This window comes from Oncorhynchus kisutch, linkage group LG16 (assembly GCF_002021735.2).
Source record: "Oncorhynchus kisutch isolate 150728-3 linkage group LG16, Okis_V2, whole genome shotgun sequence".
In the NCBI taxonomy this organism is placed as follows: domain Eukaryota; kingdom Metazoa; phylum Chordata; class Actinopteri; order Salmoniformes; family Salmonidae; genus Oncorhynchus; species Oncorhynchus kisutch.
Window position 1 is genome coordinate 42,422,243 of NC_034189.2, and position 26,783 is coordinate 42,449,025.

The window sequence follows — 26,783 nt, forward strand, 5'->3', positions numbered from 1 at the left end:
TTGCGCAAACCCATGCAATCTCCATAGACAAACATTGGCAATAGAATGGCCTTACTGAAGAGCTCAGTGACTTTCAATGTGGCACCATCATACAACAGCTCAGCCGCGAAGTGGTACAGTAGGCCGCACAAGCTCACAGAATGGGACCACCAAAGCACGTAGCGTGTCCTAGGTTGCAACACTCACTACCGAGTTCCAAACTGCTTCTCAAAACAACGTCAGCACAAGAACTGTTCATCGGGAGCTTCATGACATGGGTTTCCATGGCCGAGCAGCCGCACACAAGCCTCAGATCACCATGCGCAATGCAAAGCGTCAGTTGGACTGGTGTAAAGCTTAACGCCAACTCTGGAGCAGTGGAAACACGTTCTCTGGAGTGATGAATCACGCTTCAACATCTGGCAATCCGACAGACAAATCTAGGTTTGGCGGATGCCAGGAGAACGCTATCTGCCCGAATGCATAGTGCCAACTGTAAAGTTTGGTGGAGGAAGAATAATGGTCTAGGGCTGTTTTCCATGGTTCGGGCTAAGCCCCTTAGTTACGGTGAAGGGAAATCTTAACGCTACAGCATACAATGACATTATAGACGTTTCTGTGCTTCCAACTTTGTGGCAACAGTCCTGTTTCAATGCCCCTGTGCATAAAGCGAGGTCCATACAGAAATTATTTGTCGAGATTGGTGTGGAAGGAATTGAGTGGCCTACACAGTGCCCTGACCTCATCCCCATCGAACACCTTTGAGATGGATTGGAACGCCGACTGCGAGCCAGGCCTAATCGGCCAACATTAGTGCCCGGCCTCAATAATGCTCAGGTGGCTGAATGGAATCAAGTCCCTATAGCAATGTTCCCAGAAAAGTGGAGGCTGTTATAGCAGAAAAATTGTGACCAACTCCATATTAATGCCCATGATTTTGGAATGAGATGTTCAATGAACAGGTGTCCACATACTAATTTTGGTCATGTAGTGTATCTCTCTATTATGGGTGGGAATATTTTGGAATAGATTTTCAAAATTAAATTAACTTAGAGCTGATTTGCTGGTGTTTTTACAGTCTTCTATGTCCAACAATAAATAAAACAAGAATAAATAAAAGGATTTATTTATTTTTGCTCAGAACTTGGGGGGCCAAATCACCCTGCCAGTTGGGGAACCCTACTGTAGACATTCAGTTTTTTTTTTTAGGGACAAGAGAAAAGGTGGTCATCACCTGTGATGTCTATAATTGCCCGAAAATATATTTCAAATTGGCATGATCATGGATGATATAGATAATTGTCGTTTAACCAGGTCGTTATTGTGAAAGACATTGTGTTCTCAATGACTTATCTGGCTAACTAAAGGTTTAAATTAGAAAAATCTAACATTCATTCATGAAAATTGTGATAATTGTATGTGTTGGGTGACGGGGCAACACATACTGTCCATTTTTGAGTTGAAAGTACACTTTTAGTTAGAGTTGATTCAAGTGGTTGTGGTGCGGTTATACTAACCAAAGACGGTCCTGGCTGGTACAGATTCACGGTTGAGCCAGAAGGACACCTGGGACAGGATCACGGTCATGAAGCAGGGCATGTAGGTCTGAATGACAAAGTAACCAATCTTCCTCTTCAGGTAGAAGTGACACATCATGACTGTGTACTGTCCTGTTGGTTTTAGAGGACAGTGGGACAAAGATAAATTAATAATTGCAGTGGCAACAATGATAGAGATATACAGTGGAAAGAGAGAGTGGATCGCAAAGTCATCCTGCATTTTTGTCTAATTGTATTATATATTTCATAATTTTATCGAACTTTATAATAATATGCATTTTTGTAAAATAAATATAAATATATATTTTTTTAAAAGTTATATAAAAAAAACACATGACAATGACACATGGCCCATGGCAACAATCGCCAACAAATATAATTATCTAAGAAAACAATTAATCAGATGAATAAAATATGATATAAAATGGCTTCGCTAAAATATGTATGTTACACTCACTAATGTGACAGTTGCTGTGTGAGGTAAATGTGTTGTGGTAAAAAAGTGGAGAGGGAAAAAACAAACATATCCTGTTAACCAACTGAAGATTGCATTTGAAGCTTTAAAAAAATCCTTTCTAGCTTCCCACAGCCGGCGCCTGATAAACTATAGAAAATCCACTGATGACTGCTGCGTTCTCCAGGCAAAATCGGATTTTTGTATCTCACTAATCCCCTGTCACAATCTGCATCCTGCCATCAGGGAAAACGCTAGCTCAGTCCTGCCCACTCACTCAGCTCGGCTCTGCTCTGCTGTGCTCTGGCCTCGCGCACTCGACAAGGACGCGACGCTACCAAATCTCCAGCGACCGACGGACAGATATCTACAGACCTAAGCTCCGAGTTAATAACAATTCTCCCAGGGGTGTGATGGAGGGGGGCTGACCTGGTGCCCCATGGGAAGTTTGTGATTCTGTGAGCCAAACGGACGTAGGGCCAACGCAGGGACCATCATGTCTCCAGCCCCAGAAGCCCCAGCTAGCCGGCGTCTTCTCGGCCCACCGGGGAGACACCCATGACTCCCAGCCTCTCTCCGCCCCGAGCGACCGACCGACCGACCGACCGGGGATCCGATCCTCCATCCGGACTGTTTGCTGTTGATGCATGGAGCCCGATGAGACTCATAGAGGAATGAACATGTACCTTTGGTGGATTTTACTGCAAGGATTTTGGAGTGTTTATGGGGAACTTCCATTCATTGCAGACAATAACGCAGCCATGTTGGTCAACTGGTGAGTACTAAGGCAACGGTGGTCCCAGAAAGTTCTTGAAATACAAAAGTAAATGTCATTTACATGTAAATGTGCAAATAGAAACAAAGAGAACTGGAATAGGCTGGGTTTTGGGATATGTCCAAAGAAGACATTGCATAAAAGCACACTGTTCTAAACCCAACTAAGGGACTCCATTTTGCAGGACAAACTATATTTCCCTCTTTTACCAAACAGTGTTCTATATCATTTTAGGGGTGTACGGTATTTATTTTCAGTGTGGTTTGCTGTAAATGTACTGTGAGGGGGTATAGGATGTCATGTCCCTAAACCGAGCTGTTGCTAATCTCGTCTTGATTTAGACATAGAGGGATTGTAGCTAAGTTTAGGCACATGCTAATTCAAGAACCGCAACAGAACTGACCCACTGGATTCCCATCGGGGACAGTGAACTCTACTGACTTGGCCTTGGGCCAGACAGACGGCCCACAGCCACCGCCTGACCTCCGCAGCTCCCATTTGTCACTTGCTGGCAAGCAGAGAGGAGCAGGTGGAGGAAAGGAGATCCACAGAAACACACTTTTAGCTCGCGGGCCTACTGAAGTTCGGGGTCAGTCCACAAATGGACTATAGTTTACACTTATCAGTGGCCCTGCAGAGAAGCTTATAGGATCCCGCCGCCTACTTAACAGGCAGGGAGGGTTTTAGTTCTTATCCATGATCAAGGGAGATTGCCATGGAGGGACTGTCCTGCCTCTCCTTTCCTTTCATGGCCAAGGAGTTAAACGGCTGTGATGATGACTCACACGGTGCTGGATGGCTTCTGCCATTCTACGCACAACACCAGGGAAATCCACACTTTTAACAGCCATTCTGCAGACAGCAGCCGAAGTGTACTACAGTTCTGCTTTACATAAAGGGAATTAAAGCCTTTCAGTCCCACGTGTCTTTGCCCGGGAGCCTGGGATGTCCAATCCCTGCGGGCGCTGTGATGTCGTCCTCTTATGCAAAAGCCTGATGGGACAGTCAACACGGGATTAACCCGTGACTCCCAGGGAGCTCAGGACAGGAATAAGTGAGTCCATGTGTAGCCTAAGTGACAGCTGGCTCCTTCCCTTTCTCCTCTTTCTCCTTCTCCAAAAATATTTCCTTCCCCCCCGCTAGCCTACAGCGAAGTACAGTGGAGTTTGGAGAAGTCAGACTAAAAATGACATTTCAAAGGGATAGGATACCTTCACCCAAAATATTCATTTCCCCAACGTAATTATTCAAGAGTCTACTGACCCACCCGTGCTTCAATCTAAGTAACATAATAACAGAATCCCCATGAAAATCGGTCAGTTTAAGATGGAGATATTTGCATGGCCTGTGTCTTAATCCACGTCCGCCTATGACAGCGTTCCGCACCTATGACAGCGTTCCGCACCTGCGGTGGAAGGTGGCCGTGCTACATCGGTGTTTGTCAGACCATGAGAGAACCTCTCTTTGTCCGGTCTTCTCGCGGAAACGTCTGTAGCGTCCGAAGGGTTTGGCCTACCAACTAAGATGACCCCTCTATGGAAAGATGAGACTCTCTGTTTTGCCCTACTACCCCAACGAGTGTCACAGGACTCGTCTGAAGGTAACCCATACAATGAATGGAAGTATGGAGGTAGTTTTGTGCCAACAAAAATGAGGGGTTAAATATGTGTCCATAAAAACACAAGTATTTCCTGAGCTTTCTTATGTCTCCTAGATATAGGACAGACAGTGCAAAAATGAAGGTTTTGAAGTGTCTTTTTAGTCATTTATGAATGCGCTATTCAATGCGTTTCTATGGGCTATCGTAGTAAAGGCCAAAATACAATATTTTATCAAACATTTTCTATATGTATTATTTGATACCTAAAGGGTACAATTCAAAATCAAAATGTCTCAGGCTACATTCCATTCCAACATCCATATGTGCATACCAATTAGAATGCATACCGTAATACATTGCTTAATTCTAGGGTATGCTAGTGTGGATATTGGAAGAGCTGGGAAAGTTTTTTTTTGTTGAATATACCTCACCTCGACTGGTGTAGATGTCCTCAGAGCCTGCGGTCTGGCCGATCAGGTGGTACTGGTTGAGACGGGATCCGTCTTCTGCCACCACTACAGACTTGGCAGCACCGGTTTGCCAGAGGTACACCACCTCAGAGACTGGATAGGCATCTGAAAGAGAGAAACGGGACACCGTGAGGGCGCTAATGAGATATTATACAGGCCAGGGCACATATCAGGAACTAGCCAGTCTCAGACCAAAGTCATAGTTGAAGCTCAGATGTTGAGTCAAGCGAAACTAGGATGAAGCTATTACTAGGACTAAACGTTCTTCTGGCAACACATATCGGAGGCCGACGTCGTGTACGAATGAAATGCATGATGGAAAAGGAACAGAACAGTTTGTTACTTATGAACAGGACACAAGGTTCCTCATATCCTACTCTAAGTGAAACTACATCGTGGTTTGGTGTCCTAGTTGATTTATTGAACAAATGCAAAGTCTCAGTGCCAAAAAGTTGCTTCTAATCCTGCTGTGTTAAGTACAGCTTGGCACCCATTGCGTTTGTGGATTATGTGGTGAATGGTTTTCTCTCTAAGAACAGAGCTTAAGAGACAACATGGCTATACCCAATCCCTTTCCTTTACCATAGTAGGACAATACCCCAGGAGCTGTACAGTATAGACCAGAGTAAGGGACTCTGCCAGCTTTGCCCCTCTGGGGGCTTCAGGCTTAGATTGAGCTGTGGTTGAGCACATGTTTGCAAAGCAACACAGCTTGTTAATCACATAGCCACCCACAGTGGCTGATTGGAGCTGAGGGTGGCGGCTAACGCTGACCCCCAAGGTCTGGTCCAAATTACGCCTCTGCCACAGCAGAGGGTCATCAGGCATCGTGACATACAGAAAGACAAGGATGCATACGCAGACAGATGGACAAATGGGCAGACGGGTAGGCAGACAGACAGACAGGCAGGCAGACACACACAAACACACCAACACCAGCTTCAGATTGTAGCCTACTAGTTTTTTCGCTCAAATTGGTGATCTGTAATCAAATTATTTCCCAATTAATCTAAAAGGGAATGATTTCTCTTGTCAGCTCTCTGTGTTGATTTTCCACCTTTAGGACATCATCCCTCTTACCTAGAGGATTACAGGAGGGTCCAGTGTGGAGCTCACTCTAAAGCTGGGGCTAAGCCCTAAAGACTCATGACATCCACAAGGAGTTGCATTGGCTCCTCTCCTGAAACACTGACTCAAGAGAGAACACAACGGCCTGCCAACATTGAGGATCTCTTAATAGGCTGTATCTATAGAACAGTCTGGATCGATCAGTAATACAAAGTTCATGTCAGGTCAGCTATAGTTTATTGTAATCAGGTAGGTGCATGTCGAATATGAACTATAAACCAAAATATGAAGATGAAGAGTTTGGCGATCTGTTACAGCCAGAAACCCATTTTTTTTACACTACTCATGACAGAGAGTTATCATTTTAAGTACAAACGTATCTAATTTTCTTTTTTAAATGAATTAACAAAAGCATTGTTACTATCAAATTTCCAATCATCAGACATTTACCATGTACATTCTACACTAAACAAAAAAATAAATGCAACATGTCAAGTTTAGGTCCCATATTTCATGTGCTGAAATGAAAGATCCCAGAAATTTTCCAAACACACAAGCTTATTTCTCTCATTTTTTTTCTCACAAATTTGTTTAGATCCCAGTTAGTGAGCATTTCTCCTTTGCCAAGATAATTCATCCACCTGACAGGTGTGGCATTTCAGAAGCCGATTAAACAGCATGATCATTACACAAGTGCACTTTGAGCTGGGGAAAATAAATGCCACTATAACGACACAGGACAAGACCCAAATGCAGACAAAGAAGGAAGTTGGTTCGAGTTGCTGATATTTATTAATAGACAAGGGGCAGGCAAGAGGCAGGTTCGAGGACAGGCAGAAGTTCGTAAACCAGGTCAGAGTCAGGTGGGTACTGGATGGCAGGCAGGCTCGAGGTCAGTGCAGGCAGAATGGTATGGCAGGCAGGCTCGAGGTCAGGGCAGGCAGAATGGTATGGCAGGCAGGCAGGCTCAGGGTCGGGGCAGGCAGAAAAGGTCGGAACCGGGAGGACTAGAAAACAGGAACAGGAACGAGACAAGACGAACTGGCAACAGACAGAACCACCGGTATAAATACACAGGGGATAATGGGAACAAATTGGAGACACCTGATGGGGGGTGGGGACAAGCACAAGACAGGTGAATCCGATCAGGATGTGACAGTAACCCCCTCTAGGGGCGCCACCTGGCGTCCTACCTGGGCGCATACCTGGTTGACCGGGATGCCGGCTGTGAAAGTCAGCGATGAGGGCCGGGTCCAGGATGTCCTTAGTAGGGACCCAGCACCTCTCCTCCAGGTCATAACCCTCCCAGTCAACCAGGTACTGGAAACTCCTGCCCCGAGGTCGAACACTCACCAGGCGTCTCACCATGTATGCCGGATGGCCATCGATGAGACGGAGACGGGGAGGGAGAGTGGGGCCTGGAAACAGGAGACAAAGGGCTGTGAGACAAATCTTAGACACATGAACCGTGGGATGTATACGAAGAGAAGCAACAGAACAGTGGGATTAAGGATTTTAGAGATGGGAAATCCCAGAAATGAGTGAATCCCAGAAAACGTTGCAGCTGCACTCTAAATGTGTGTTGGGGCCAATCCACCACCACTCTCACCTTGTCAGGATCCATCTGAATGTTCCCTTCAGCGATGACGTATCCCAGAAAAGAGATAGTGGGGCGAATGGAATTCACACTTCTCATTTTTCACAAACAACTCAAGAGGCGCTGGAGGACTTGTCGGACATGCTTTTGAGCAGAACGGGAACAAACAAGCATGTCATTGAGGTAGATAAACACAAACCGATTCAGCACGTCACAGAGCACATAGTTGACCAGGGCCTGGAAAACGGCAGGGGCGTTGGTGAGTCCAAACGGCATGACCAGGTACTCATAGTGTCCGTTAGCTGGGTTGAAAGCGGTCTTCCACTCGTCTCCTTCCCTTTTCCGAACTAGGTGGTAGCCGTTCCGAAGGTCCAACTTAGAAAAGAAGGTTGCCCCCTGGAGAGGTTTGAAAGCCGAGGAGATGAGTTGTAGAGGGTAACGATTCTTCAAAGTGATATCATTGAGGCCCTGGTAGTTGATACATGGGCGGAGGGTCTTGTCCTTCTTTTCCACAAAGAAGAAACCTGTGCCAGCAGGGGAGGCAGAAGGTCAAATGCTCCCAGCAGGCAGAGAGTCCTTAGTGTACTCCTCCATGGCCTTGGTCTCAGGGCAAGAGAGGGAATACAGCCACCCACGAGGCGGTGTGGTGCCCGGGAGAAAGTCAATGGCGCAATCATAGGGGCGATGCGAAGGAAAGGAGTTGGTGCGAGCCTTGCTGAAAACCTCCAGGAGGTCCTGGTACTCCGCAGGAACGGCAGAGATATCCAATGCTTTTCCAGAGCCCGCAGGAGGACGTCCTGGGGCAGGCTGCACCACTTTAAGGCAATGTGAGTTGCAAAACAGGCTCCAACCCAGGATAGAACCAGTGGTCCAGTCAATCAGGGGGTTGCGCCTTTGGAGCCGTGAAAATCCCAAAACGATAGGAACATGGGGAGATTCAATATGTAGAAGCTGTATGGACTCACTGTGATTGCCCGACACTCGCATGTTAGTGGGAACCGTACTGTGAGTGACCCTGCCAATGGAGCGTCCGTCCAGTGCTCTGACGTCCATGGGAATGGAGAGGATTTGTATGGATATACCCAGCTCAGATACTAGAGTAGCGTCCATGAAGTTCTCGTCAGTCCCAGAGTTAATGATCACCCGGAGAGATTTAGACCAATCACTCCACAGCAGGATAACATGGAAAGGTGTACAAGTAATAGGAGTTAGAAGACTCACAGTATGGCCCACCAGCATACTCACCAGCGTACCTACGGATGAGCCTGGTCTTTTACTGGACAGGTGGATATGTAATGCCCTGTAGAACCACAATAAGGGCAACAGTTGGAGCTCAGCCTACTGAATTGTTCCTTAGGCGACAATCTAGCACTGCCCAGTTGCATAGGCTCTGGAGTAAACGAGTCGCCCGTCCCCGATGTTTCCCGAGGGGGCTCAGGTGACTTCGGATCCTCTCGGGAATGCAGGCGTCGGGGACTTCCGGGGTTCTTCGGAAGGCGAGAAAGCAGTCATGGACGAGCGAGTGTGGCCGAGAACAGACCTCCTCTCCCTCCTGTGATCCTGTAGGCGCCCATCGCCGGGGTAGGCTGGAGAAAATCACCACTGGTAGGGGGATTACTGAGCGTCTGGGAGGTCTCCGTTGCGGCATGATGCCTGATAGATAGTCCACGGAATTGCTCCAGTAATGATTTGAAACCCTGGTTATGGCATTCTGCCAAAGTATGTACTTCCATAAGGTTCTGGAGTTCCTCCTAATTTCTCCCAATGGTGGCTCCATGCAGGGAGACAGTGTTGAGGAGCTAGTCCGAGTCTGCTGAGTCAGTCATGAACAGTTCATTCTATAACGACACAGGACGAGACCCAAATGCAGACGCAGGAGGCAGATGATTCAAGTCTCTGATATTTATTAATTGACAAGGGGCAGGCAAGAGGCAGGACGAGGACAGCCAGAAGTTCGTAAACTAGGTCAGAGTCAGATGGGTACAGGATGGCAGGCAGGCTCGAGATTAGGGCAGGCAGAATGGTATGGCAGGTGGACTCAGGGTCAGGGCAGGCAGAAAAGGTTGGTACCGGGAGGACTAGAAAACAGGGACTAGAAAAACCCGCTGGTAGGCTTGACAAGACGAACTGGCAACAGACAAACAGAACCACCGGTATAAATACACAGGGGATAATGGGAACAAATTGGAGACACCTGGTGGGGGGGTGGAGACAAGCACAAGACAGGTGAAACAGATCAGTGTGACAGCCGCATATGTCTCATGTTTTGAGGGAGTGTGCATTTGGCATGCTGACTGCAGGAATGTCCACCAGAGCTGATGGCATATAATTGAATGTTAATTTCTCTACCATAAGCCGCCTCCAACGTCGTTTTGGGAATTTGGAAGTACGTTCAATCGGCCTCACAAACGCAGACTCTGTGTATGGTGTCATGTGAGTGAGCAATTTGCTGGGAACAAAGTGCCTCAAGGTGGGAATAGGGTTATGGTATGGGCAGGCATAAGCTAAGGACAATGAACACAATTGCATTATATTGATGGCAATTTGAATGCACAGAGATCGAGTGAAGAGATCCTGAGGCCAATTGTCATGCCATTCATCCGCTGCCATCAGCTCATGTTTCTGCATGGTAATGCACAGATTAGGGCCTAATGAAGTTATTGCAATTGACTGATTTCATGATTTGAACTGTAACTCAGTAAAATCTTTGAAATTGTTGCGTTTATATTGTACGTAAAGTATAATTGCAACCTTTAGGGTAGTCAGTAACCTACTGTCGGGATTCAGGAAAGCGCTGGCTAGGACAGTACCTGCAGTCCAACAAAAGAATTCAATCAAGTGCAGATGAAGGATTTACGCTTTATCAGAGGTGTTAACCTCATTTAAACTGAAACAACTAGCAAGCTGTTCCTCTCTTGAACACTGTCACTGTAGAAACAGTGTTGGATATTGACGTGAAACCACACCTGTCCTAAGAATAGAGGGCCAACATTCGGCGAGAAACCTCAGAAACAGCACCTTTCCTGTCTGCTATCAAGGTCTTTTTAAGCATGCAGGGAGATGCAGAGGAAGGTGGATCGTGTGGACTAATGGGCCAGTCAGGACCATGGGGAATGAGTGGAGGTACACATATAGGATCTTCATTTACTATAGCAGGAAAATAATCCTACAGCAACAGGACATTTGAATTGTTAATTGGATTGTAATTGACTGACATTTTTCGTAAGTTAAAATCCCATCTAAGATTAATTTCAAAGTAGGAAATTACAAACGTCAACCTCCTGCAACAGGTTGATCAAATTAATATCTCTATAGATTCCTCAGCTTTTGTAGATGGTCTGTATATAAAATAGAAAAACACAAAGGCCTAGAGAACCAGGTTAAGAAAGGGATGAGCCCCAGGAGCCTGGAAGAAAGAAAAGGAAACAGAGAGAGAGAGAACATGGAGGGAGAGAAAGAAAATGTGAGGGCGAGTCATGTACTTCAAGGCTATACACTGTACCAGTCTACTTCATTTCTACTTCATTTCCATGTTCCATGTAAAAAAATATATATATATAGTTTATTTTATTTTTCTAATTATGGATGAAAAGAATAACTGTACTTTAATCCCCCGGATGACAAAGTGTCTTTCTGGATTAAAGAAAATAATCAAAATGAGGTCCACTGTGAATGTTTCTAGGGACTAAACAACCGTTTCTCCATAGCTGTAGGAGGAAAATTAAAGGCATTTGTCATGTAAGGACTGTGTGTGTGTGTGTGTGTGTGTGTGTGTGTGTGTGTGTGTGTGTGTGTGTGTGTGTGTGTGTGTGTGTGTGTGTGTGTGTGTGTGTGTGTGTGTGTGTGTGTGTGTGTGTGTGTGTGTGTGTGTGCGTGTGTGTTGGGTGGGAAGAACAAAGAAAAAGAAAGTGATGGATCAATGTAAAGTGCAGTAACTAAGCAACCGAGCTCAATAGCATGTCATAGCACTTTGCTGTAGTACTGGTACTACTGGCCATGCCTAGTGGATTGCTATTTACAGTCAGACTTCTTGGATGGCTTTAGCCGAAAGCCAGGGCCAAAATGTAAAGTTGGGTGGGTTTAGAAGCCTTAAGGATAATGATGCGGGGAATACCATGATTTAGTAGTAGAGCTAAAGGATTTGGCAGACGGGGCCTGTCACATATGCCAACTTTACGGCAACCTCTTCCTGACTTTAAGATTGCACGGTACACACCCATCTATTACATAACATGAACATTAGGAGTTGTGATAGATGAATGAGTGAATGAATGAATGAATGAATGAAAGGATGAATGAATGAGTAAACAAATGAATAAACAAATGAATAAACAAATGAACAAATGAAACGATGGACAGATTTGATATCATCTTTGTTTACATACTGTCCACGCACCAATACATCTTAATCTGAAAACCTGAGCCATCTACTGTACCTGTGAGGAGAGTGTGCTAGTACATAATAGCAATAGGATGGTTTTACAGCGTCTAAAACCCCTACTTGACCATGGGAATAGAAAAGAGCTACACCGGGTATACAGCAATGCACTGATTGAGCCTTGCCTGTAGTATACAACCCATTTTAAACCAGGTCCCAAATGGCACCCTATTCCCTATTCCAGAAAATAGGGAATAGGGTGCCATTTGGGACGCATCCGGCCCTCTGTAATCTCCATCTCTCCACTCCATACAGATAACCTTGTGTTAGTAATGCATGGACGACAATAGAGAAACCAGCTCCTAAAAGCACTTCAGTTCACCACAGCTCTAATCGGTTGAAGACTGAGAGAGTCGTGAGTGTCATCATTCCACAGACTTCAATGACTGTTTATTACAGCACTCTTGTAGATTATTTCTGCATCACGATATAGTTTTAACATCAAATTAACCATTTTATGAATTTAGATGTGGAATAGTGTCAAAAGGGCACATTTTTGACCTGTGATGTTTATTTGCTGGTGATTTCAATATTTTATTGTTCCTTGTAGTACAGTACACTAGTTATGAGTTCATCTTAAAAAGAGTGTCTGCTATCAATACAATATACAGTAGTAAGTCAAAAAAGCATAAGAAGGAGATCCCACGTCTCAAATATGACGTTGCATTGACCCCGGATTTCGTCTTAGCAGCAGCAGCATGGTCAGGTCAGACATTTTCCATGCTACTCCACAGACCTATACAAATGTAGGATCTTAATTTGTTCCAGTTTGCTATAGCAGGAAAATAATCCTGCAGTAACAGGAAATATAAATTATTAAGTGGATTATTTTTTGTGGAGGTTGATACATTGTTCATTAGGGCAAACAAAGTCAAAAAATGTCAAATTGGAATTGACAAACTTCATAAGCATTTTTAACTCTCAAATAGACTACATCTTTTAAATGTCCTGCAACAGTTCTCCTGCAACAGGGTGATCAAATTACCATCCTACATCTGTACAAACATACACACACTCCCTCCTCCCCACACCCTACCACATCCATCCTACTTATCATGGACATCATTTGATAAGACTTAGTTTTTCTGTGCTGCTTGAAAAAAAAGGTCAACTGTAGGCCAAGAGAGTAAAGGCAAGATGCACTTTCCATCATCCTTCATATCCCCTGTGAGCCCGGCTGCACAGGAAAGCAGTTTTATCTGGTGGTGAAGTGGGATGTGTGGGTGATGGAATGAGAAATAGAGCCTGTGGTCACAGTGCTCAGACAACTGGCTATACTGTAGTAGCTGTATCGGTATGCTCTGTATGTAAATGACTCAAATGCAAATGTTTTCCGAGTGTCTGGCCTTTTTTTGTTAGGACAAACCTAGTCTGTAATTTCAAAGTGAAATTCTAAACTTTAGAAGGCTTTTTAAAACTCAAATACACTACAAGTTTCCATTTCCTGCTGAGCAGAAAAATATCTCAGCAACAAAAGAGTGATCAACTTAAGATCCTACACCTGTAGGGGCAGTTCAATCAGCTAGTTAATCTGGCTATATACGTCCTATGGTGTGACAAAGCCCAGGGTTTACTATAGTGTGGCATGGCGTGACCCTGCTCAGGGCATTCCTATTAGCTTCCCCGGGACTATCTATCTGCGCTGTCCGCTTCTAAAAGGTCAAAGTACAGCTGAGCTATTTCAGGCCAGCACTTAAACCCGGCAGGTAGGCAACACCCGTTAGAATAGCAGAATACATGGGGCGACATTTCGAAACTTGGTTGTACGTAAGCATTTTTTCCCTTCTTGTTATGCCAGTCACTGCCAGTCTCTCAATTAGCCCATGTCAGCATTTAAAGAAAAGGTATATAAGTCTAGCCAGCTATTTAAACTTGTTGTAGTGGCGGCAGGTGGTCTAGTGGTTAAGAGTGTTGGACCAGTGACCGGACAGTTGTGGTTTGAATCCCTGAGCCGACGTGGAGAAAAATCTGTCAATGTGCCCTTGAGCAAGGAACCATAATTGCGGCTAAAAGTCACTCTGGATAAGAGCGTCTGCTAAATGACTAAAATGTAAATGTAGTAATCATGGATGAATTACCAACCAGGCACGAAGGGCCATTGATTTTGTTAGTCACTCTCACTCAAATATTAAATTACCATGGCATAAGTCATTGCAAAATGTGTCAAATTTCTGTAAATTATCTTTAAAACGGCAACTTTTTCTCTCTGCCCCATGGCAAAATGTGTAGAATTGCATATAATTAGTTATACAATTGCTAAATTTTCTCTCCGCCCCATAGCAAAATGTGTAGAACTGCATATAATTAGTTATACAATTGCTAAATGTTCTCTCTGCCCCACAGCAAAATGTGTAGAATTGCAGAAAATGTGCTTTAAAATTGCAAAAGAAATTCGATGCCCCATGGCAAAATGTGTGGAATTGTACTTTAACTCTAACTTTTTCTCTCTGCCGTCAAGAGGGGGGCCACCAAAATGTCTTGCCAGCGAGGCATGGGGGCCCCCCAACCAAATCTCGCAGAGGGCCCCCAAAAAGTCTATGGGATGGCCCTGCCTGACCATAGTCTGCTTTTAGGTCTAATTGGTAAATGATAATACAACCCTGGGAGCCCTGGCGAGGTGGTACAGTAGGATAGCCCAGGTGCTGAGGCCACAGACCACGTGCCAAGTTAGCAAAGGTAATTAAGGACCAGGTTACGAAAGGTAATTAAGGACAAGCAATTTGATTAAAGGATATAGACCTTTTGGCCCTCCACCTAGTTTAACTGAACCAGGTTTAGCTCCTCCGGTTTCAGGATTCAGGTCATTCCTTATTGCAGCGCCGTCGTTGTGGCTGGATTCTGTGTTCTTTCCTTGTTCCATAGGTACCATCCTACAGAATACTGTGCAAGCTCAATTGTCTCTTTAGAGGAATTGATTTGGTAGTTTACTGAGTTGGAGGTTTGATAAATAGTGCTGTCTTTGACTCATACTCAGATCATAAGAAGTCTGGGCCTAGTAATGTTTATACGTATGGGATCTGTGCCGTTGTATTATTCGTGTGGCAAAGAGTAATACACTAAATATCAACACATGGAATTTTACTCACAGCTTCCAAACTTCAAAGGGCAAGCATGAGCATCCATTGGGAAGTCCTCCAACTGCATGGGACACTCTGCCGATATGGTTAACCTAGAGAGAGACACAAAAGATCAAGACAATAAACCCAAATCCCCTACAGCTATATAATAATCCTGTTATTTCAAATTTCAAATCTGCAGTCATCATCAACATCTTCATCTCCAGTGCTAATGTTAGTTGCATAGATAGCACAATGCCTGTACGATTACATCACAGGCTGTTTTTTTCCCTTGTAGTATTTCTAGACAGAATCACCAAGAATTCACCCTGAGCCAATCACATGGCATTACATTTGAATATACTGCCATCTTGTGGTGGTTGTATTATTTGTGAATTCCCAGCTGTCATTCACTTCAAATCCCCCATGTACTGTCCGTCAAGAGTGTATTCACAGAGAACATGTCCACAAAGTAACCACATATAGTGACACATGTAAACACGTTGATATAACAATGAAATGAGGACACCTCTCGTCCTTGAGGACCATATGGACTCCGGTTGTGTTCACTTCACTGCATCCTTATTCAATGTTATTACTTTGCTTATGTTGCGTCAAAGACAGCTGACATGTTTTAAGATCTTATTGGATCATAGGAAGAATAACTCTAATTCTCATTGGTCTGTATTGTGAACAGGGAAGGCTGCCATCATGTGGTTACAAGAGAAACTGCAGGACTGGAAATTGAAGAACCGGATTTTCTGTCTCACAAGGAAAGCATATTGGTATACAGGTTTGATTAGCTATATCCTAATGTAGGTCCATGCATAGAGAGCTGCCTTTTTCCCTTTCAAAATTAGGGCTACAAATGCCCCCTCAAATGACATGTAACCGGTGCCATCTATTCTAAATCATCCCCATTACTCATTTTTTTTGCATTTACAATTATGCACCTGCATTTCTTGTGTGATTAACATTATAACATTTACTTGTTACGTGTTGATGTCACCAGTGCACCTCAAAGGAATGAACATGGCAAAAAGACTGCACTAGTTTCTTAATATGCATATTTCCTGCATCAGAGGACACAGTTTGCTCTGGATATAAGAATACTGCATGATGCTCACTTGCTTCAACCTCTTCTGAAGGTTTCTGAAAAGTATGTTGCTCTCGGGCTAATGTTTCAGGAATCGGGGGGGTGAGAATGCAATCACATTTAGTCATTATCTCCACTGGAGAGAAGGAGCCCTCCCCTGATGTCGGTGGATTCTGAAAGGCTGGACCATGCAATAAATCTAGGTAGCGCGTTAATCTCTTTCCTGGTAATGGAAATACATTAGGAGACAGTAGTAAAAACCGGAGCGATTAAAAGCAGAAACGTCCTGATGTTTCATGTCCTGAGTCGTTGGGAAATCTATTACCTTTTTTAAAATGATGGGCCTGGTATCTGCTTCTTCTTCTTCTTCTTTCACTCATCAGACTTTGATTCCAGCGACGGCGATGCCTGATCGTGCCAAATAGTGCCCGGTCACATGGCCATAAGGGGTTAATATGGTTAATCTATTCCTCTTGCATCTATATATCTGGCATTAAGATGATTTTAGTGGGTGGTATTGATCTGGACTAACTGATACCTCCTAAAATGATACCAGGAAGTCCTGATCTATTCGTATGATTGCTATTGGTTGTCATCACTTTCTGTTCCTGTCTATTATGAATTCAATGGTGAATATTTAATCTAACCTGCCACATATTGGTCAGTGTCCGATAACATACAAAATACAGCATCACAAAGAACAAAAGAACAGAAAGTTGTCTGAGCCTACGTTACCAAGAGCTGGGCTGAGTAGAACAGCTGTGCAGAGGCTTTTGTTACCTCCTACACACAGACAACAACAATAACCAAACCAGTTCAGGGCCATTTGTGAATCGTGGCTGGGTGTATTTCAGTGAGCGTAACATTAGCTTTTCAGACACAAAGCTCAGAAATGATCCTCTATAAGTCTATGCCTTTGGGTGGGGTGGGGGAGGTTCAGCTAACATATGGAATTGTTTTAAGATGGTCATACCATGGATCATTTAGCTATTTGATTTGGAATTTTAGGACCCCTGTAGGTATTCCCCCCCAAAATTTGAATTTGGTCTTTACTACTATAGCCTATAGAAACACATTGAATAACACAATCATAAATGGCCAAACAGACAGTCAAAAATAAAAGGGGGAATAAGATTTTGACACACTTTATCTAAGAGATATAAGAAACAGTAAGGAAATACTTTTGTTTTTTGAACACACGTTTAACCGCCTTTTTTTGTTGGCACAAAACTAACTCCATTATTCCATTCATTTATTTTTTTACCAGTTACCTTCAGACGAGTAACACTTGGCGGAGATCGTAAATCCAAAACGGAGAACACCATCGTATTTGTGAGAATATCTCCTTTCCATAGCGGGGTCATATTAGTTTGTAGCCCAAATCGTTCAGACGCTACAGAGGTTTTCCGTGAGAAGAACGATTTTTCGGGATGTCACATGGTCTGAAAAACGCAGCCCATTCAAAGAAACATATACCTAGCTTAAAGGGGATATTTGTATTATTATGTTACTTAGTTTGACGCACGAGTGCTTCAAGACTGCTTCGATCACGTGGACTGGGATATGTTCCGGGTAGCCTCAGACAACAGCATTGACCTATACTCTGACTCGCTGAGCAAGTTTATTAGGAAGTGCATCGGTGATGTTGTACCCACTGTGACTATTAAAACCTCCCTAACCAGAAACCGTAGATTGATGGCAGCATTCGCGCAAAACTGAAAGCGCGAACCACCGCTTTTAATCATGGCAAGGCGACTAGAAACATGACCGAATACAAAGAGTGTAGCTATTCCCTCCGCAAGGCAATCAAACAAGCAAAGCATCAGTACAGAGATAAAGTACAGTCACAATTCAACGGCTCAAACACGAGACGTATGTGGCAGGGTCTACAGTCAATCACGGATTACAAAAAGAAAACCAGCGCCGTCGCAGACATCGATGTCTTGCTCCCAGACAAACTAAACAACTTCTTTGCTCGCTTTGAGGACAATACAGTGCCACTGACACGGCCCGCTACCAAAGCCTGTGGGCTCCTGTGGCCAATGTGAGTAAAACATTTAAACGTGTTAACCTTCGCAAGGCTGCCGGCCTAGACGGCATCCCTAGCCGCATCCTCAGAGCATGTGCAGGCCAGCTGGCTGGTGTGTTTACGGACATATTCAATCAATCCCTATCCCAGTCTCCTGTGCCCACATACTTCAAGATGGCCACCGTTGTTCCTGTTCACAAAAAAGCTAAGGTAACTGAACTAAATGACTATAGCCCCGTAGCACTCAATTCTGTCATCATGAACGGCTTTGAGAGACTAGTCAAAGATCATATCACCTCTACCCTACCTGATACCCTAGACCCACTCCAATTTGCTTACCGCCCCAATATGTCCACAGATGACACAATCGCCATCACACTGCACACTGCCCTATCCCATCTGCACAAGAGAAATACCTATGTAAGAATGCTGTTCATTGACTACAGCTCAGCATTTAACACCATAGTACCCTCCAAACTTGTCATTAAGCTTGAGACCCTGGGTCTCGACCCCGCCCTGTGCAACTGGTTTCTATACTTTCTGACGGGCCACCCCCAGGTGGTGTGGGCTGATACTCAACACTGGGGCCCCACAAGGGTGCGTTCTCAGCCCTCTCGTGTACTCCCTGTTCACCCATGACTGCGTGGCCATGCACGCCTCCAACTCAATCATCAAGTTTGCAGACTTAACTACAGTGGTAAGCAATGATGAGACGGCCTACAGGGAGGAGGTGAGGGCCCTCGGAGTGTGGTGTCAGGAAAATAACTTCTCACTCAACGTCAACAAAACAAAGGAGATGATTGTGGACTTCAGGAAACAGCATCTCCACTTTGACGGGACAATAGTGGAGGAGGTGGAAAGTTTTAAGTTCCTCTGCGTACACATCACGGACAAACTGAAATGGTCCACCCACACAGACAGCGTGGTGAAGAAGGTGCAACAGTGTCTCTTCAACCTCAGGAGGCTGAAGAAATGTGGCTTGTCACCTAAAACACTCACAAACTTTTACAGATGCACAATCGAGAGCATCCTGTCAGGCTGTATCACCACGAGGTACGGCAACTGCTCCGCCCACAAACGTAAGGCTCTCCAGAGGGTAGTGTGGTCTGCACAACGCATCACCCGGGGCAAACTACCTGCCCTCCTGGACACCTACAGTACCCGATGTCACAGGAAGGCCAAAAAGATCATCAAGGACAACCACCATCCGAGCCACTGCCTGTTCACCCTACTATCATTCAGAAGGCGAGGTCAGTACAAGTGCAACAAAGCTGGGACCGAGAGACTGAAAAACATCTCAAGGCCATCAGACTGTTAAACAGCCATCCCTAACATCGAGTGGCTGCTGCTAACATACAGACTCAAATCTCTGTCCACTTTAATAAATGGATTTAATAAAGGTATCACTAATCACTTTAAATAACGCCACTTTAATAATGCATACATATCCTACATTACTCATCTCATATGTATATACTGCATTCTATACCATCTACTGCATCTTCCCTATGCCGCACGGCCATCGCTCATCCATGTATTTATATGTACATTGTCTTATTCATCCCTTTACATGTGTGTGTATAAGGTAGTCGTTGTGAATTTGTTCGATTACTTGTTAGATATTACTGCATTGTCGGTAACTAGAAGCACAAGCATTTCGTTACACTCGCATCAACATCTGCTAACCATGTGTATGTCACCAATAAAATGTGATTTGATTTGAATAGACCTGACACAATTCCCCACACTACATTACAGGCACTTCCTATCTGTTCATATGTGATACATTTCTATCTGAAATAGTACTGAACAGGCCCGTGGTTGGTACCTCATAGTGTAGAGCAGCGTTCCGTCATCCTTCAGTCTCAGTAGCTTGTTAGGCGTGGTCATGTTGTGGGCGATAGACTTTTTCCCATTGAGGAAGAATGTGTCTGGGGTCCAGATGTTACTGGCCAGGAGGTTGTTCAGAGGCAGCATCTCCATGGGTCCTTTGAAACACAGGCGCTCGTCTTTCCAGCTTTGTCGGAAAAACACATCGATGGTGTACTCCTAAAGTGGAGAGAGGCATGGTGTTGATACATGGTGATAACACTCCGAGTCAAAGCCCGTGGACACATGCAGATCTGCTATTTTAATTTGATCCCTCTGACTCAGAGAATGTTCCTGTGCAGGAGGAAATGCAATGTGTAGGGTACCTGAGGTTTGAAAAGGTTTTAAAGTATTTAATTTTGTATTATTTTATATGATTAGATCTAGTATTTTTGATGAACCCTACCACCCCTCCCCTAATTGGAGTAAACTAATGAACAACAACACTTAATTAAGCTTCTACTTCCAGCTTATACATGCTGCCTTCGGAAAGTATTGGCTTTTTACGTTAAAAACTTTTTCTAAAATGGATTAAAAAATAATTATCCTTCCCAATCTAATCACAATACCCCATAATGACAAAGCAAAAACAGTTTTTTTGACATTTTTGCAAAAACAAATATAAATTTAAAAAACGTATTTACATAAGTATTCAGACCCTTTGCTATGAGACTCAAAATTGAGCTCAGGTGCATCCTGTTTCCATTGATCACCCTTGAGATGTTTCTACAACTTGATTGGGGTCCACCTGTGGTAAATTCAATTGATTGGACATGATTTGGAAAGGCACACAACTGCCTATATAAAGTCCCACAGTTGACAATGCATGTCAGAGCAAAAACCAAGCCATGAGGTTGAAGGAATTGTCCGTAGAGATCCGAGACAGGATTGTGTCGAGGCACAGATCTGGGGAAGGGTTCCAAAAAAATGATGCAGCATTAAATGTCCCCAAGAACACAGTGCTCTCCATCATTCTTAAATGGAAGAAGTTTGGAACCACCAAGACTCTTTCTAGAGTTGGCCGCCCGGCCAAACTGAGCAATAGGTCGAGGGAGGTGACCAAGAACACGATGGTCACTCTGACAAAGGTCTAGAGTTCCTCTGTGGAGAAAGGAGAACCTTCCAGAAGGACAACCATCTTTAAAGCACTCCACCTTTGTGGAAGAGGACACATGACGGCACACTTGGAGTTTGCCAAAAGGTACCTAAAGACTCTCAGACCATGAGAAACGAGATTCTCTGGTCTGATGAAACCAAGATTGAACTCTTTGGCCTGAATGCCAAGTATCACATCTGGAGGAAACCTTGAACCATGGCAGCATCATGCTGTGGGGATGTTTTTCAGCAGCAGGGACTGGGAGATTAGTCAGGATCGAGGCAAAGATGAACAGAGCAAAGTACAGAGAGATCCTTGATGAAAAACTGCTCCAGAGTGCTTAGGACTTCAAACTGGGTTGAAGGTTCACCTTTCAACAGGACAACGACCCTAAGCACACAGCCAGGACAATGCAGGAATGGCTTCGGGACAAGTCTCTGAATGTCCTTGAGTGGCCCAGCCAGAGTCCGGACTTGAACCCGATGTAAAAGTGACATTTCAGTAGTTTTTTATTATTATAAATTCGTAAAAAAATGTGGAAAACCTGTTTTTGCTTTGTCGTTGTATTGTGTTGTTGTGTGTAGATTGATGAGGGGGGAAAATAATTTAATACATTTTAGAATAAGGCTGTAACGTAACAAAATGTGGAAAAAGTCAAGGGGTCTGAATACTTTCTGAAGGCACTGTATATTTTACAGACACAATATATTTTACAATTTTTTGTTTTGTTTTTACTCCTATCCTTCCACTACCCTCAACCCCTCCTGTCTATTTCTGAAGACCATCCAGTTTGATTTCTATTTGCCATATATTTTTAACTGTGCTTTTTCACAAAAGTTCTGAACCTTTCTATTCTCATAGGTTCTACAGAATGGGTGATTTGCAAGTGTAACAGGGTTATATTGGTGATTCCCCTTGCCACTTTATTGTTAAGCCAATGGGTTTTTGGTTTGAGTTTTGTCTTGCCTTCACCTACTCAACATGGCATCTTATTGGCTGGTTTGCGTAGCTTGCTTACGAGGGGGGATGTTCCAGTTAGAATCGTCCCAGTGAACAAGCACCAAACCAGCGTGCGTGAGTGCAGAGTTGGATGGTGAGCCGTGCATTGCATGACGTGCAATTTTGTGCTGTTCCTATCAGAATAAATCTCCATGACTGGTGCTACACGTTGGAGTTCCGTGTCGATGACTGATTGTACACAACTGAAGTGTGTTACACAAAGTCATAGTCAATCGATCAATAATATAATAATACTTTTTGCAAAACAAATCTTGAAATGACAATCTGTATAAACTATGAGGATAAAAAGGTTTAAAGTTAGCAATTTTCACCTTAAAAATGTCAGACTTGATTTTCCCTAACAAAAAGTGTATCAACGCCCACAAAAATGTCCATTAATTGTAATCCATGTAATAATTCACATTTCCTGTTGCTGCAGGATTATTTTCCTGCTGTGATAAACTGGTCAAATTAAAATATTAAACTGTAAAACTAGTCCTGGACAACAAAAATAAATACTAAAAGGAGATTCTCCATTGAAATAACGTTTCAGTCCAGGACTGTGCTTAATCTGCATCCTGGAATCTGGCCCATGATGTATATCTTTATAATATATTGATTTATTTCTTAACAAAAAAAATATGAATACATGTCACTATATGCGCCTAGGATAATTGCTGTGTATTTTAACATTTACAAGAGGGTGTGGTGTTACTCCGATCGCAAAGAATTACGTTAATGGACGTCATTGAAATGGTGCATAATGAAATGGGCTGTAAATTGACTCACCATTTCAGTATCTGAAACTGGGCCAAAGCTTGTGACAAATATATTGGTTTTGATCTCCGTGACCTTTTCTGTGGATAGAATGGGATTTGGAATATGACCGTGAACATGAAGAGACAAGGGACAGGGACAAATTCAATTTATGAGTAATCATCATCGAGATTTCCATTTGAAATCTTTACAGCCTTCAATGACAGAAATCATTCTGAGGAAGTGAGTGTAGCTCTGTTCTCCAACCCCAGTTGGCAAATCCATGTTGGATGTATCCATGTTACATTAGCGACATTATAAAAAAAAGATTTAGAAAGGGGGGAAAAAGGATTTTAAAAATCACTGTAAGACCAAATCGGAGGTGCAGGATATTTCTATCTTCCGGTGAACACTCTTTGACTCCCTCTCTCTCTCGTCTGAATAGAGGTCTGGATCTCAAGGTTACTTTTTTCAGATGGAGGTGGTGGTCATGAGGGGGGCTGTGTGATATATGGCGTGTTGGCAGTGCAGTTCCTTCTCACTTAGGATTGATCTATTACTGTGATTGCTTTGCTGTTGGAATGTATTCCAGTCAATGCAATTCTGTATATTAGAACAGTCTCTTTATTTTTCTCACTGAATCCAAGAAGTCTATCGAGTGTGATTTTATAGAGGGGGAAAATGCTATTCTGGATCACAAATTATGTATGAGGCTAAGCATTGGCATACTGCAGATTTGTGAGCCCCCCCCCCCCCCCCCTTCCCCCCCGCAAGGTCTGATCAAGTTTAATAGCTTATCTCATGCTATTCTAAACATTTTGCCATGAGACAGAGAAAACGTTGCAGTTTTAAAGCTAATTTGCTAATCATTTTGCCATGGCTTATGATGTGTTCATATGCTTTCTGGGGAAGAGGGTGGTGGCCTCCAGGGTGCCCCCAACCAAAACGAAAACGCCCCAGAGCCCTCTCCCTGCAAGTAAGGGGGTGTTTCCAAAACATATAGTTGGTCCCACTTGGGGTCACACAGCGCAGTCAGTATGGAGCGCACTATGCATTTATCGTCTCATCAGCTGGTAAGTTTTTTTCTTGTGACAGGTTAATTTGCTGCGGCATAACCTGCATAGCATTTAGGCTACAGTAATATAATTGCATTAAATCAGTGCACACGCAGGCACACTCTCTTAGTATTTCTCTTTCCCCCATCCAATCCCTTCAAGTTGCAAAAGAACCTAAATACATTCAGTATAAATTCAAACAAAGACAAACTGTAAGTTGAAACAGAAACATCCACATTTCACACTGTATTTCGGTTCTATAAATCTCCTGCATCAACATGCTACAATGGTTCTGCTGCACCTGGCTTGAGTGTACTCTGAGGAAATACAACGTCAAATAAGAGTATTAGTGAATGACATTTGCCCCAAGAAAATGAATACGGATATAATACTGTATTGTGTTGTATTGCTTTGTACTGTAACCTCTAGTGATGCGAGTTTGGATCAGAGTGGTCTGTAAGTCGGTATACGTTACCTCCAAGTCCTGGTCTGAGTCTGTTGTCGTAGCCGTCCAGCAGTCCGTCCAGTATCCGCGTGAAGATGGTGATGTTGTCATTAGCCTCTGCCTCTTTCAATGCCTCTGCTGTGGTCTGACCACGACTGGGAAAGACAGAACATCAATCAGGCTGGTTAGTTCCACATACTGTAACATGGAGACTGCTTGACAAGGCTAGTGTCGATGTCAATAAAGCACATCATCGTTGGACATGTACAGTATATCTACTGTTCAAATGAGGATGTAATGCAGTGTATAGTCAGATTGGATGGTAAATGCTTCACTTACCCCACGTGACATGTAATACACACCAGCAAGACAGAGATCCACACGTGTTTCATTGTAGAAAAGCTGGGCATTTTGTCCTCTTTGTCTGGAATAACAACATATAATCCACAATCAGTACTTTCAGTAATATGTATTGTCATCATACTCCCACTCCTACTTCTCCTTCATCTTCTACACTATACTCCTACCAGAGTATTATTACTACAGTACTAGTATTACTATAGTACCATAATGATAAGTACTTTGGTGTTGTACTGTACCCCACCCTCCCCCAATACGCACACCTGACCACGCACACTTTCAACTAGCAGCCCTATAATGGACCTACAAGAGTAATCAGTAGGCTAACCTTGATACAATAACTGTTTGAAACTGTGAATATACCAATCATGTCTTTCTACATTCCTGGCCCACGTCCTTGTGTGCATTCATTTTGCCCAATGCTAAACACCTTGTTGCAGCAGTATTATAACATCTCCCCACTTTGCGGCAACTGTTCGTGTTCGCAGTTGCATTGTATTGGTGATCCTCACTGCGTATGAATTCGCAGGCAGTGAAATAGGTTTTCAATGTAGGCTAATGATGTACCCTCACTGTTCCCTTTCCCCAGACCCCCCACTCATACCCCCCTAACAAAAGAGGGAAGGAGAGTGGGGGTGCTTCTGATGCCATCCTCATGCATAAAAGAGGGTTGAAAATCAATTACCTGTAGAGAGAGCCAGCATCTTGATTTAAATCCAGGTTAGAAAAGCGATACAAAACCCGCAGCAATGAAAGTCAAGGGTATGCTGCTGCTCCTTCAGAGGGATATAGATATACTCCGTTTATAGTTGCCACCGCAGGCAGTCTCGATCGTGTATTGTTCTCTCCTGATTTGCTTGACTGACTTCCTACTCATATCAAGCAGATGTTTGCGTCTTGTTCCGCCACCTCCTTCGCGCCTTTTGGAGATGAGAGGTTTTAATGCCGAGCCCTCATCTTCGGTTGTAACAACAACGTTTTTCGTGTTACATACCCTTAGTCTCAAGGTATTTGTCCACTCAGAGCGGACTAGCGGCCCGGCGCCTCATCTTAGTCAGAAAACACACTCACCTCCAGTTGCTGCTCACATGCACACACTGCAACGATTTGCTAACCGGTGCGTTATCATAGGTGCGACAGTGAAAACGATCCTCCAGGAACTCCAAGCGTCACTTAACTTTCCCCTGTTATCTTACTTGCCACTGTAGGCTACTCTAGCCTATGGATATTGCTGTGGCTAGTTAATAAAACGCCATTCTCTCCCGCAAGCTAATTAGCTGTCTAGTCGAAATCAATTTAATCAATGAGGGGCAGTGGGTTGATCCATCCAGAAGAGAAAAAAAATAAGCCTATATCCCAAGGACCCAATAAAATAGTATACCTATTCACCTACATGTCCATATTTTGGTCCCCTCTATTTACCGAGCTTTTTCTCTCATTCAGTGGGAAATGCGTCAGCTTTGTTGAAAAGAGAAGTACCGCTTATTATAGTTCTAATGCACATGGTACCGCTGCCTCCAGAGTACAGCCTTTGATTTCGACCCCGACCTATTATGCCATGATGACTCACCAGCCTAAGATCCATCAATGAGAATTATTACGGTAATGATCAGAGGAAATCGAGAATGACCGCACTCAAATATGTAAATAAATCAATGTCTATCAAAAGGTGTGATTACACAATCTTACTGAAAAAAACACGTTTTTTTTTACAGTTAGCCAACATCAAACAAAGTCGTTATACCAATTGCCATAAGAGGGTACTCTAACTCCATATTTTTTGACAGAACATTATACTGACTAATCATATTTCACTCTCCTGTAGCACGGTATTCAATTTCTACACCTTTTTACACTACAATCAATAGTTGACAGTTCAGTTTGACAGATCTATAATACGTGAATTATTTGCACCAAGTAGACACATGTCGCACTGTCTTGTAAATTGCCAGGTATATGTGAGTTATATAAAGTGGTGCTAAGGTGTTTCAGCCCCACGTACAGCTCCGTTTCCCATAGCGCGTTCTGACCCTACATTAATTCCATCGGGTGCTGTCCACGGTGCTGAAACAAACTTGAGCC

At 43.7% G+C, this 26,783-nt stretch overlaps 2 protein-coding genes across 4 annotated transcripts in view; one reads left to right on the plus strand and one right to left on the minus strand.

Moving 5' to 3' along the window:
• Window positions 1-26,281, minus strand: part of LOC109878179 (gamma-aminobutyric acid receptor subunit alpha-5-like) — a 29,518-nt gene extending 3,237 nt beyond the window's left edge. The window contains exons 1-8 of the mRNA XM_031792477.1: window positions 25,387-26,281; window positions 24,681-24,765; window positions 24,372-24,496; window positions 22,875-22,942; window positions 19,950-20,170; window positions 15,027-15,109; window positions 4,799-4,942; window positions 1,497-1,649 (exon numbers count right to left, since the gene is read on the minus strand). Of these exons, the coding sequence (XP_031648337.1) occupies window positions 1,497-1,649; window positions 4,799-4,942; window positions 15,027-15,109; window positions 19,950-20,170; window positions 22,875-22,942; window positions 24,372-24,496; window positions 24,681-24,765; window positions 25,387-25,405 (898 nt within the window). The 5' untranslated portion in view covers window positions 25,406-26,281. The remainder of the gene's footprint in view (window positions 1-1,496; window positions 1,650-4,798; window positions 4,943-15,026; window positions 15,110-19,949; window positions 20,171-22,874; window positions 22,943-24,371; window positions 24,497-24,680; window positions 24,766-25,386) is intronic.
• LOC109878180 (gamma-aminobutyric acid receptor subunit beta-3-like) overlaps window positions 2,258-26,783 on the plus strand; it is a 52,983-nt gene continuing 28,457 nt past the window's right edge. Inside the window, exons 1-2 of one of the 3 annotated variants that reach the window (XM_031792473.1) lie at window positions 2,258-2,767; window positions 15,694-15,781. In XM_031792473.1, the coding sequence (XP_031648333.1) occupies window positions 2,716-2,767; window positions 15,694-15,781 (140 nt within the window). In that variant the 5' untranslated portion in view covers window positions 2,258-2,715. The remainder of the gene's footprint in view (window positions 2,768-15,693; window positions 15,782-26,783) is intronic. The other 2 variants (XM_031792474.1, XM_031792476.1) reach the window with 2 other exon arrangements.